Raw genomic sequence first — 13,052 nt, forward strand, 5'->3', positions numbered from 1 at the left:
AATTTTGTGCCTCCTAAAACTCTATGAAAACACAGAAATACAGTAAAAGAACTGCTTTTAAAGAGACAAACCTAGAAATATGAAGACGGCTGGGGAGGCAACGACTGCAAAATCATTTCAGAAACTGAAAAGTAGATGGGCCAGTGATGAATTACTCAGCAGATCGGAGAATGCCAAATCCCAAGTCTGCAGAGGGCAAGGAACTGTTGCGTGGTTACTTCTAGAACTTGGGGGAAGAAATGAGGAAGAGCTGGGTGGGAAACAGACCCAGATTCCAAGCTACAGGGCTCCTGGCTCCCCCTCAACTGGGCAGAAGCATGGAGGGTTCTCCTTGGAGTGAGAGAGGCTTTCTGCAGTAGGGCGCCAGGCACAGCTGGCAGCGTGGGTACCACACTGAACAACAGGACTGTGACCGCACGCGCCCCACTGAGCGCTGACTGCAAAGTGCCCACTGGGCTCACAGAACGCTGCCAGCCTGATCCTCCAGTCAGGAGCGGAAAGACTCCTCTGGGGAAACTGACAAACTCCAGAAGAAAAACCTAGAGAGACCTTCACTGAGATTCCCCAACCAACAGTGCAGCCAGGTCCTTAGCGTGAAAGGCAGAGACGACAACCCTACCGTGCGTTCTGGAGCTTCCCTCTCTCCTGCTTATCAACCAAGGCAACCCAGGAGTACCAGATACCTGAGGTTAAAGCTTCTAATAAAGAAACGAGCAATTAAGAAAGAAAACAACCTCGGAGGAATTAGAAATATGGTGGGAAGAGGAAGGAAACTAAACTATGCTCAGATGAGAACATGCCATAATTGAAACAATTACAAGATGCTAGAAAAATGGATATTCAGAAAATGAAAGAGTTCTTGGAAAATAAAAATGATAGCAAAACCAAAAAACCAACTGAAGGATTCAAAAGATGAAAAGTTGAGGGAATCTCTCTGAAAGAATACCGTAAAGACAAAACCTAGGGGACGGGAAAATGCGGGGACCAGTCCAGGGTCTCCAACACAAGCAATCAAAGCTCCAGATCCAGGGGCAGCTCCCCAGGGGTTGGTACCAAGGCCCTTGGTAGCCCGGGGGGGCCTGTGCGTCCTCTCCAGGGCTTCCCAATGCCCACGTACATACTGTAGACAATGGCAAACACTCGGCGCTGCTTTCTTCTCGGCCCAGAGCTTTCCCAGAAAACAGTCCTGGGAGTAATCACCGTTCCGTGGAGAAGGAATTTGGATCTGCGTTAACCTTTTGTCTTCACACATGATGCAGGCAACAGGAGTGTGACAAAGAAGAGCAAGAAGGGAAAATCAGAAACAGATGGTGAAAATTCCCAGTAAATTCTCAGGAAGTGGGGAGAAGTACCAGGCTGACAGCTGGCACCAAACCCGGAAGACAAACTAGCCAGTTTGGGGCAGGGCCTCAAGCCAGGATGTCCCGAGCTGCCTGCACCATGGCCCCTGCAGCCTGGGTGTCTGCTTAGCGTCAACGGTGAGGCGGCCGCAGCCCAGTTCTGGACTTCTACCATGTTGGCCTTGACAGTGGGCTGATGAACTCCCTGCTCTCTAAATAAATCAGCTGCAGGTCCTCCTCTCCTCCCACAGGAGAAACCTACAGGGTGGTTGTAGCAGGTGTAAAAACAAACAAAAGCAGCCCACTCCCTCTGACCATCTTTCTGCCAGACAACCAGTACCTGGTCTGGGGACTGTGCTGGTACCCGCCCCAACAATGGTGGCCTTTTGTTCCCAGGGCCCACTCAATCCCCCGCTCACTGACTTCTCCGTTAGCAGCTCTTGTCAATTACCAGGGAAGCTGAAGTCCACTGTGACCCCGAGATCCCCTTGCCTTCTCTGGCAGACTTCATCCAATGGTGCCAACTAGGGCATTGTCCCCACATAGCTGGGTTCGTGCCTGAAGCTCAGTTTTCAAAACTGAGCAATATACTGCTCCAAGATAGCTCCACAGGGGTGTAGATGATACCCCTAAGTCAGGGCGGGGCTTGCTTTGGTGGAGAAGGCGGGAGGGCTCCCGAGGCAGTGACGGTGTTCCACCCCCTCACCTAAGGTGTTGGGTGCCCCGTTCGTTTCCTTCTTCGTGCAACTGCCCGTTTGGATTGTAAATGCTCTTCTGCACGCATGAGAATATCAGTTGGGGGGGTTCAGATCAAAAGGCATAGACCTGTACTAGCAAGAACTGAAGGGGAAGGTCTGACAGCAAGAGGCCAGAGAGGAAATCCCAGAGGGTGCGAGCAGGTGAGCGAGCACATGGGCTAAATACGCTGAGGAAACCCGCGGCAGGGGAGCCAGGGCCGGCAAGCAGCGACACGGGTCCACCCTGCTCCCAGGATCCTCTTTGCACGCCCCTGCCCCGAGAGGACTGTCATTCCAGCGCCAGGCCCTGCTCTGACTTTGAATCCATGCTTGCTCTGGCCCCACCCTGCCCTGCCTACCTCTCTCCAGCCTTGGCTCCCCTGGCCCAGGTGGCCCCCTGCACTGTCAACCCCCAAGGAGGCGCAGCTCGGCTTCCCAGTGCCGATCTCTGGGCTGGTCGGCTGCCGTTTGGCCTCAGTCAGGCCTTCATCTTAGTGGCCGCTCCTCAGCGTTAGGTATGTTGGCGTCTCCTCCACCTCACAAGAAAAAGTCAGGTGAGTCAAGGCTGCTGGGGTTTTCCTCAGCCTCTGCAAGTCCACTGCTGCCTCCCCGTACCACAGAGTCATAGATGTCTGCTCGGATCAGCAGAAGGCAGAGACGCGGAGGCGCCGTTCGTCCAAGGCCTCGTGGTTAGAGCCGATCATCAGCTCTGCCTCTCCGACTTCTTGGCTGGGCCCTTCTAGAATGATCTAGAATGACGGTGTTCACCTAAGGCACACACCAACTTGGGGCAGGGCCAATCTGGCTGTGGAACCAGCACCCACCAAGTGCAGTGTCTGGGGGGTTCAGAGACGAGCCTCTCACATGGGTGAGGCAAATCCCTCCTCTCAGCACTGCCCGGCAGGGCCCCTGGCAAGGCCTCAGCGGGCCCAGGTGAACGACCTGTGATCTCAGTGATGTAACGGGCCCTCCATTTTAAAAAGCTGAGCATCTTTCCCCTTGCAATTATAAAATAAAACCAAGTTTACTGCAGAAAATTTGGAAAATACAGAAAAGTCTAAAGAAAATAAAATCTCATCCGCTGCTAAGGTTTTGGCGTTGTAACCGAGCCCTTCCTAAACAAGTAGCCATGCCCCCTCCCCCTGCACTACCCCCCACCCCCTAGCCCCATTTGCTGGGGGGGGGGCTTAAAATCCGTGGAGCAGCTGCCCACTCTGAGGTTGGCCCTGGGTCATGGCAGTGCAGGGCCAGGCCCCACGGCCGAGGACACCCGGGCAAATGCAGGGGCTGAGGATTTGCCCCAGCTCCCACCCGCTCAAGAGCAGAGCCCAGCTCAGTTCTGTAGCTCCCGTAGCCCCCGGGGGGCCAAGGCTGCAGGTCCACAGCGGAGGGAGGGACGAGGGAGGTACCAAAACCAAATCTGCCCCCATGGGCCCAGCCACCACGCCAGCAGGTGGTTTTTCTAGAACATTCTGCCCTCAAGCCCCTCCAAGCCCAAAGAGCAGGGAAGGCGGCCTCTGCTCTGCCTCAGGCCTCTGTCCATCTGAGGCCAGTGCTGGCCTCCCAGGGAACATTCTGCCCTCAAGCCCCTCCAAGCCCAAAGAGCAGGGAAGGCGGCCTCTGCTCTGCCTCAGGCCTCTGTCCATCTGAGGCCAGTGCTGGCCTCCCAGGGGCCTCCCCACCACCCCGGAGCAGGGGCTTTTGGGTCCAGGTGGCTGGAAGCCCTGCTGACCCTGCCTGGCAGGCTGGGTGTGGCCTGGGCCTGGTCCCCTGCAGATGAAGCGCTGACTGGACAGCAGGACCTTGGCATCCTGCAGGGCCCCCAAGCACTCAGCTCACTGCCCCCTTTCCATTTTACCCACCCCACCCCCCCAAGCCCACACCTGCAGGCCAGAGGGCAGGCTCTAAGGCCCCAAATGCGCTGCCTGGGGCAACAGTGGCCTCGGCCACCATGCCTATTCAATGCTGGACAGAGGGGAAGGATGACACAGGCTGAGGACGCAGGTCCGAGGGCCTCCTGATCGTCCTGAGCTGGGAAGAACGTCGCCCAGCAGCCACGCTCTGCAGGGGAAGGAAACTCTGGCAAGTTTTAGGAAACCGGCGAAGCTGAGGGCGCAGGAAGGCACGAAACCAAGGGAAACACAGGTGTCTGCACACACAAGTTATAGAAATTGACCTTTATTTGTCGTACTAAAGTCTGTTTAACTTTTGATACAAAGTAACATTTTAGTACAGAAAATCCCAGTCTGCCAGAACAGTACCTGTCTGCTCCCGTGTACCACCCTCACAGCCCGAGGCAGCCCGAGGCTCCGAGAATCCACCCCCGGGGGGCCTGAAGGTAACACAGCGAGACCTAGTCTACAGTTTTTCTTAATTGCGTGAGCTAGAAAACTTGTACCTATAAAACAAAGGACAGCATTGAGGACTGAAACTTCTTTTTGAACAACTGTGCAAGAAAATATATCCCTTTTTTTTTAAAAAAAAAGTCAGTAATGGCTAAACTACAATCTAATGTCCAGAATTACAAATAAAATGAAATAGGATTTCTTGCTAGGAAAATGAAATTGTTAGGAACAGGATGAAAAGGCAGGGCACGCTCCCACAGAGCCCCATACAGTACCTGGGAAAAGGACGCACAGCTTCAGGAGATACCTCAACCCTTCCGCCCGAGACACCCGGCATGGGCAGCGCAAACCAGGCCCAAATGGAGACACCTCCACAGGGCCCGGTGCAGGCAGGGACGGCTGCCACCTAGACTGGAGAGGCCCCCGCTTCAGTTTTAGTTTCAGCGTAGAACGCGCCAATGCACTCGCCACACTCTAGAATGTAATAGCTTACGAGGCACCCCGCAAAATCTCCACTGGTCAAGGCTGTTGCCAACTACAGAACCTAAAAAGGACCCAACGGTACACAGTGGCCCTAGCTGAACAGAACCTGTCACCGGGAGTCTATGAAGCTCCAAGGGACCAAATGCTTAAAGGATAAACCCAGATGGAGGAAAAAACGAGAGGCTGTGGAAGGCAGGAGAGGAGGAGAGAGGCGAGTTTACTGGACTGCTAAAGCAGTCTTCCCTCCCCAGGGGGGGACGCTGCTGCTGGCGAGGCGACTCCACAAAGGCACTGGATCTGCCACCTCAAATGGCCTGAGCACCTGCGGTCACGGGGCCCTCCCTGGACAGGAGGAAGGCTGCCACAGCTCTGGTCCCACCGAGAACCTCCCGGAGCAAAGCAGCCGCTAGTGAGGTTCCAGAGTCGTTTCGCTGAAAGCAGGAAAAGAAACAGATGGGGCAGAAAGATGGAGGGGAGGCGGGGCAGGGGCTCGGCACCAACAACGTGAAGCCGTTCAAGTAAACAGAAACCACCAAATACTTAGAAGAGGCTTGTAAACTTGTGATCTGGAAGGTTCCCTTTGCAGCATCTCTGATTGGCTGGAGAAAGAAAGGTTGGTGTTGAACCCCTCTGTCGAAAGTCTTTTGTGTGTTTTTGTTCAGTCGAGTCTTAAGCACACAGGTGGGAGGAGCGCGGTCCGCTGCCCAGGCCTGGATCCATTTGGCCGCCACCCTCCATCACCCGGGCGGGAGCTTCTGGAGCCTGTGCTCGTGGGAGCCTCCCCTTCATGCTCCCACGCAGTTTTCTGGTTTTAGTCACTAAAGAGAGCTGAGCCACGCATTCATGCGGGCAGAACATGTGCAGTCTCTTCACAGGACGAGGTTTCCCTACAACGGGAAGGCTGGGATCCACAGGATTTATTTTGTTCCTGATTGACTGTTGCCAGGATTTGCGTGCAGATGCTTGAGAGGGCTCCTCCCTGGACGACCCCTGCAAAAGAGCCCCCCAAACACACATTCAGCTCAGAGGGAGGGCCTGGGGTCTTAAGGCCCCTTTTGCCGCCTGCTCTGAGCCTCTGTGGCACCCCTGCCCCCCGCCCACCCCACTCTCCTCCACCAGGCAAGAAGGTGGGGAGGAGAAATAATCATAAAAAAATAAATAAAAAGATAAAAGACAAAAAAATAGAAGAGTGGAGCGCACATCAGTTCCACGTCCCCCCTGTCCCTCCAGCGGCATCTGGTCGGCTCTTCAGCAGGCGGCTGGAAACACAGGCTCCAGCAAGGCTGGGCTGGGCCCCAGTTTACCCTGCAACCCGGGCGGCCAGGGCCTGGCCCCGCACACACACTGCCCACTGCCCCAATAACTCCCCGGGCTGGGGGATCCCAGCACATGGAAAGCCGCTTAGGGGAGGAAGGGTGGGTGTTGTGTGGCCCAGTCGGAAGAGGGATTCTAAAGGGAACTAGCATGAGTTTAAGGGGTCAGGCTTCCAGGCCCAGAGAAGATTCCAGCAAAGCCAATGAAATGCATTCCACTCTGGCCCAGCTCTGCCCTGCAGCCTTCAAACACCACAGGTTCGGTGGACGCGAATCGGGCGATGCACCTCCAAGCTCCGCAGAACAGCGCTGGCCACAAGCGGGCCCCGGCTGCCAGAGGTGAGAGTGGAAGCGGACAGCGTGCAGAAGCCACCAGAGCCTGGCAGGGCAACTTTGTGTCAATCGAATGCAATAAAAAAGAGAGCCTGCATTTTCCAAGTCTGGGGGATTTTTAAGGTTTGTCTCTAGTAACTTGCTTTTAACGTGTTTGACAAAAGGACTGGTCTGTGATGGACTGGAAATTAAAACACATGGATGCACCCCTGACCACGGGGGGGCAAGAGAAGGAAGCCCTGTTCTAGATCACAACACACTCCACGATGTAAGTTCACTGCCCCTTTCTTCCCACGACCAAAACGTTAACCCCCTACGAGTGTCTGATTTTACTGAAGAGGCTGAAAACCAGGAAGGAAAAAGGCAGCAGGTAAGTTGGAGCCATGGTTTTTTTTGTTTTGTTTCAGAGCCCAGAGATGGGTTTTCTTCACACAACCCCGTGGCCGAAACTGACCACTGGGGGGACAGACGACCACGGCGCACACGCTGCCTGCTCGCCAGGGAGTGCTCGGATCCGGGGCCGCAGGGACCCAGGAGCTGCGCTATGTGGTTCCCAGGCCCCGAGATGGACCCACGGCTGCCCACTAAGAAGGTGGGTGAGAAAGACCAGCTGGTGACCAGGTGCGCAGCTCAGAGAACTTTACATTTTCATCTTAAAACGCCTGGTGTCGCCAAGCGATGGAAACTCCAACACCTCAGCTGCGGTGAGAGGTGCCTGCAACCAGGCCCGGGAGGCGGCCTGTGAGCCCGGACTCCTCCCGCTCTCAGGAAAGATGCCCTGGTGAAGCCTCTGGCTCCTCCTCGCCGCGCCTGGCACCTACCTGTGAAGTACCTGCCGTACTCCTGCTCGATCTTCTGCGCCGCCTCAAACTGCTCTTTGGAATGCCTCTAAGTCACCTTGTCCCTCAGGTAGATGGGGTCCCTCTGCTCCCTGGTGGGACATCCAGCATAGGCTGAGCCTCTCCCCTCCCAGGCCCTCTTTTTCCTCTCCTCATCCAGGGGAAGGGCATCCCCCAGGCTGTGGGGCACCCCAGGAGCGCCTCGCAAAGCAGGGCAACAGCCCGCGGGTCCTGTCGGGGCTCTAGGCAGAGGGAACAGTGGGGGGCCCAGTGCGTGCACAGAGAGCAACAACCAGCTGGCCCCCAATGTGTGGGAGCCCAGGAAGGTAAAAGGAGAAGCAGCCTTGGCGGGCTGAGGACACCCCGAGGAAAAGGCACCTCAGCGAGAGCAGAGCCGGCCTGAGGCCGATCCGGGTCGGCCTGGCTCTGCCGGCCCTTTGTGTCCTCTGAGCCCCAAAGTGAGCAGAAGAGGAAAGGGGGGCGGAGAGGTGGGAAGGGGCTGTGCAGACAAAGCTGGGTGTGCGAAGGCACTGTGCGGCCCCCGAGCAGGGCTGAGGGGCTGCCTGGAGGAGGAGGGGACACAGTTAAAACGGCCTGGCTGAAATGGGATGGGCCCATGAGGGGCAGGGCCCCTCCCTTCCTCCTCCAAGCACCTCCTGCCTCTCCTTCGCTGCCCGCCCGCAACCAGGGCCACCGGCCCCCAGCCCTCACCGTCCAGGCCGAGCCCTGGGGCGGCGGCACCTACTTGATCTGCTTTGCGCTCTTGTAGTGGATGAAGATGACGATGGGGTAGATGTGCATGTTGTGCAGCCACTCGATGGCGTGGGGCGTGATGTCCAGGAGGCAGTGCCGGTTCTGGGGGAGGAGGGAGGGTGAGCACCACGGGCAGGGGCGAGGGGAGGGCGGCGCAGCCCAATCCAGACTTCCTTCCCTGCCTTCGCCCAGGTGTGGGGAACTTCTGGGATCCCTACCACACCACCAGCCCGGAGGCCTTATTTCTGCCAGACCCAGCAAATGAAGAGCTGGAGCATCCTGGAGGGGAGTGTGGCTTTGCGTGGCTGTGACTGACGCGTTCCCCGGGTCCCCTGAGCCTCCAGGCCGAATGGGGGACAATGAAAGGCCACAGGCTTGTGCCTGGGCCGCCCGCCCCAAACACCCCTGAAGCTGCACCGGGGAGTCCCGCCGAGCCCAGGGCACCCCTGGTGGAGGTCTTCCGCCCCCACAGGGCAGTGTGCACTTAGAGCCGCAAGAGGCCAACTCCTTCAACAGGAGGAACCAACCCAAAGAGGCGGACTGGCCAGCCCCAGTCGCAGAGACTGAGAAGGACAAGTCCTAAGGGGACCCCGAGTCCCCTGCTCTGCCGGGGTCTTTCCAACACGCCTTGCAGAGCCACCAGTCTTTTTCTCGGGCTTCCCGACAAATGGACCTGAGGGCTTCAAATGCATACAGAGCTAGATAGCAACGGTATGGAGGCAGGGCCCCCCAGGCGGCCATGCTGGAAGCTGCGCACCAGCCTCCAGATGAGGCACACAAACCTAAGAGTCTGCTCACAGGTTCAGCAGAATCTGTTTCAGAATTCCCTGCAGGAGGCTCTTCCCTGGAGTTCAAAGTTCTCATCCACCACCTTGGAGGGGGAGCGGCCACAAGCTTGCCCTGGCGCCAAGAGCCAACGAGGGCAGGCGGCAGGCAGGTGGATTCTGCCAGAGAGCATGTGGATGAGCTCCGTGAAGGTGTGGGAAGAGCTGGGGGTGGGGAGCTCTAGAGACACGCAGGGCAGGGATGCACAGGCAAAGGGCCCTGACGCAGCCAGGGGCGCCCAATCCCGACACACAGTTGGGCCTCTTCCCTGCGGCCTAACGAGGGGGATACCTTTTCTGTGATTTCTTTTATTGAAGCCACCGTGGTGACATCGAAATGCCCGCTTCTCCGCTTGTAGTCGACAAACAGGCAGTCTTTGACGCCCCACTCAATGGCCTGCTGGGAGGCCTTCATCACCTCTGCAAGGCAGGCATGTGGCATCAGGACTCTGCACCCCGAGGCCCCTTCCAGGTAGTGGGCACTGTTAGCCCTCACAGCCTCCCCCGGCCCCAAAGGGGCAAAGAAGCCGGCTGTGCACCAGCGCTTCAGGGACACGCCACTGCCCTCGCCCCGGGGGAGGCAGGGCCGGGGCCGCACACTGATCTGACCCAGTCTGTGGTCGCCTGTCCTCTAGGGAGGGCTCTGGAACAGCCTGCTCTGGCTGACTCAGGGACAGACGTGCCCGGCAGGCGAGGGGCACCCCTTACCAAGGGGGCATCTGCAGAACTTGCCGGGCGCCTCGTTCACCAGCATCTCCTTCACCACGTCCAGCAGAGGCCCCAGAACCAGGACAGGCCGCAGGGATGTGCACTCGACCTTCTGCACCCGCTGATAGGCCAGGCTGCTCGCCGGATCTGAAGGAGAGAAGGCGGCGGCGTCACCAGGCTCCATCACTCCCCGATGGATCTGTGGGGTCCGTCACACGGATCCACAGCCCGGCTGGGGACCAACTCGTCCCTGCTGCCCGGGACTCTCCTGCCAGGCGGGGGCAATGGGGCCCCTCTGTTGTTCCTGGAGACCAGCACAGTTCTCTCCCCCGCATGAAAGCCAAGTGTCCCCCAGTCCTTCAGCTCTCACATGCTTCCTTGTGTGCCCCGTGCCTGCTTTCCTTCCACCCAGTATCCAAGCTCCTCTTGAGATAAAGCCTGAGCTTAGCCAGGCCCGGTCAACAGGGTGTGAGCAGCTGCAGCTCCCACTTTCCAGCTCCCTCCCCATCGGCTGGGACGGAGGGAGCTGGAGCCAGCCCCGACCAGAGCCAGCCCTGACCACCGAGGTGAAGAGAGGCCTTTGGAAACGGCCACAAGACAGAAGGGAACTGGGCCCCTGGACGGACCCCACAACACAGCGCCTCCCCCAGGTCACCCGCCAGCTTGGACAGTTAGAGGTGACAGAAACAAGCTTCCCATCAAGTTTAAGACACTGTTGTCTGGTCTCAGTGAAAGCAGTTGAAGCAGCATGCACTGCACCTTGCATCCCACATAATGGACATAAAAGCCCTGCAGGAGAATACTGTGCCTCAAAACCTGTAAGCACCTTCTTTGCATCCAGCTGGTTCAAGTCGCCGCGTTGGCATCTCAGAAGTACAGAGTGCACAATAGAAAGCTCAGACTCTGCCTGGCACCAGGAGATAACCGATGTGAAGAGACAACACGAGCTGCTTAACAGCACTAGGCAGCAGAACAAGGGCCTCCAGATAGCAGCAGGGGGTGGAACAAATGCTAGGGGTTGGAGTAGGGGATGAAGAGGCCACCAGAAGGCCCGGGAGTGGGCGGGATGACAGCTGGGCCCGAGGCGGAGCATGGAGGGATGTGCAGGGCGCCAGGTGAGGGCGAGGGCCAGCGCCAGGCTGAGCAGCAGGCAGGCCTGAGGGCGAGGCTGAGCAGGTCTCCCCGCTCCCTCAACCCGCCCCAAGCGCGGCTTTTTTGACGGCCAGTTGCCCACGCCCATCCACGTGGCTCTCTAAACAACCTAGTGTTCCACAGAAGGCCAGAGTCACAAGACAATCTGTTTTAAAAAAAAGTGAGGGAGGATGTGGTGGTCAAATAAGCTTGGGAAACGCCACACACATCACATTCATCACCTGAGAACCTCCACGCATTTGAGGAAAGTGTCTAAGGAGTCCCCGGAAAAAGATCTTCCTCCAAGAAGAGACGAACATCTTCTTGCGTAAAGAAAAAAAAAATTACAGATAAAGCTAAAGTCCTCTCTGATGCCCGTTTCCCAATTCTGGTCCCCTACTGGCCTCTTCAGAGGTGACTAATATTATGGGATGGAAGCATATCCTTCCAGTCATTTTGTTATTCTCAAACATTGATTTTTATATATTCATAAAACTATATAATATATTGCTATTGCATGTGTTTGACAAAAATAGCATGATAATATATTCTGCAACTCTTTGAATTAGTGTTCTGTTTCTGGAATGCACCCAAGCTGATTCAGACATATCTCATTTACTCCTTTTGAGCTTCACGAATATGCATCCATTCCCCCGTTTCTGGACATTAAATCAGTATTTCCCTTAACTTACTTGAACAAGAACCATATTCTCTTAACTACTGTTAACACCCATTTAACAGATGCACGTTCCTCCCTGACTAATCCCCATCAGAAGTCCTCACAATTACAGAATCGTAGGGCTAGAGAGCATCTTTCCTATCACTGAATATAACCAGGTAAGTTAGAGGCCCAAAGAACTGTGGGCCATCCAAGGTCACAGCTAACCAGGGCAGAGCACAGGGGTGGTCTCAGGGGCTCCATCCGTACCGTAATGACCTCTTGAAAAGGAAGCACCAGTGCTCAGTGCATAGCCCTGAGACATGCCTGCACAGGTCCCTAAGGGGTCAGGGACAAGGCCAGCCCGTCCTCCGTGGCAGTGGACAGCCCATGACGGTGGGCGTGCAATCACGAGGAGGAGGTCTTCTGGGGACACACGCGGCAGCTGGAACCAATGAACTAAAGCAGGAATTCAAATGCCACATAAAAGAAGAAACACCTTTCTGGAGGCATCACAGAGCTGTTGAGGCAACCAGGATTTGAGATGCAAGATCCTGGGGAGAAGGGAACCCCGAAACAGTAAGCCTCCCTCCGACAGAGCATTTGCAGTTTTTGGAGTAAAAGCGAGAGGCAAAGAAGCCAGCAGAGCTGTTGGCAACCACCAAGCAGGTGAGATGAAATATAGTTTAGGACTGCCAAGGCAGCCAGGGCTTGAGGGGCCAGGATTCCAGAGAGAAGGGAGAGGCAAAGAAGTAAGCCTGATATTCACCCGTTTTTCCTTAAAGTCATTTGCCAAATTCCTAAGCAGAGAAAAGAAGCTGAGAGTTTAAGAAAGTCACTAAATTGCAGAACTGAGGTCCCTGCAGTCTCATGGTGCTGAGGAGACAGAGTCAGGGAGTCAAGGACAGCTAGCAAGGAGGGGCCTAAATGACACCCCAGGCTCAGACGGGACCACTGAAGGGCCACGCCTAGATTTCAGGATGAACCTCCAACTGCACAAAAGCTGCAGCTCAGCCTCAGGTCCATTCAGTGCCTGCCTGCAGCAAGGTGACCCGCCACCGCTCTGGAGGACAGGGCCCCAACAATTTCCTAACTGCTGACATTTCAACCAAAGATGACCAGGTATTCCAGGAGAAAAAAGAAAGACAATAGGAGACTCACAGATAACCAGGAAGAATGATGACCCAGTCTTTAAAATTAATGTGATTGATAAGTTTAAGAAAACAGATAACAAGAAGGAAAATTTCACCAGGGAATTAAAATCTACTAACGATGAAGCAAATGAAAACTCTAGAATCAAAAGATGCAATTTATGAAATTAAGAACATACTGGACATGACAGAAGAGGAGATTAAGGAACTAGGAAAAAAGGCCAGTAGAAAACATCCATACTGGAGCATAGAGAGAAGAAAAGAGACAGAAAATGGAGAAAAAAACATGTCAAAGATAAACGGGCATGGTCAAAAGCACAAAGGAACAGGAGTAGAACAGAAAGGTAGGTAGTGGTTGAAGAAACACAATTTTATTTTAATTTTTTTAATGGTGGAAATAATTGAAAAGCCTAAAACCTGGGCCATTCTAACAAATA

At 55.5% G+C, this 13,052-nt stretch overlaps 1 protein-coding gene across 1 annotated transcript in view; it reads right to left on the reverse strand.

The window, feature by feature from the left end:
* Window positions 1-4,239: 4,239 nt before the first annotated feature.
* Window positions 4,240-13,052, reverse strand: part of LOC131278920 (disks large homolog 5-like) — a 76,957-nt gene continuing 68,144 nt past the window's right edge. Inside the window, 5 exon segments of the mRNA XM_058299557.1 lie at window positions 4,240-5,895; window positions 7,373-7,482; window positions 8,136-8,245; window positions 9,260-9,387; window positions 9,676-9,822. Of these exon segments, the coding sequence (XP_058155540.1) occupies window positions 5,747-5,895; window positions 7,373-7,482; window positions 8,136-8,245; window positions 9,260-9,387; window positions 9,676-9,822 (644 nt within the window). The 3' untranslated portion in view covers window positions 4,240-5,746.

Source organism: Dasypus novemcinctus, chromosome 6 (assembly GCF_030445035.2).
Source record: "Dasypus novemcinctus isolate mDasNov1 chromosome 6, mDasNov1.1.hap2, whole genome shotgun sequence".
In the NCBI taxonomy this organism is placed as follows: Eukaryota; Metazoa; Chordata; class Mammalia; order Cingulata; family Dasypodidae; genus Dasypus; species Dasypus novemcinctus.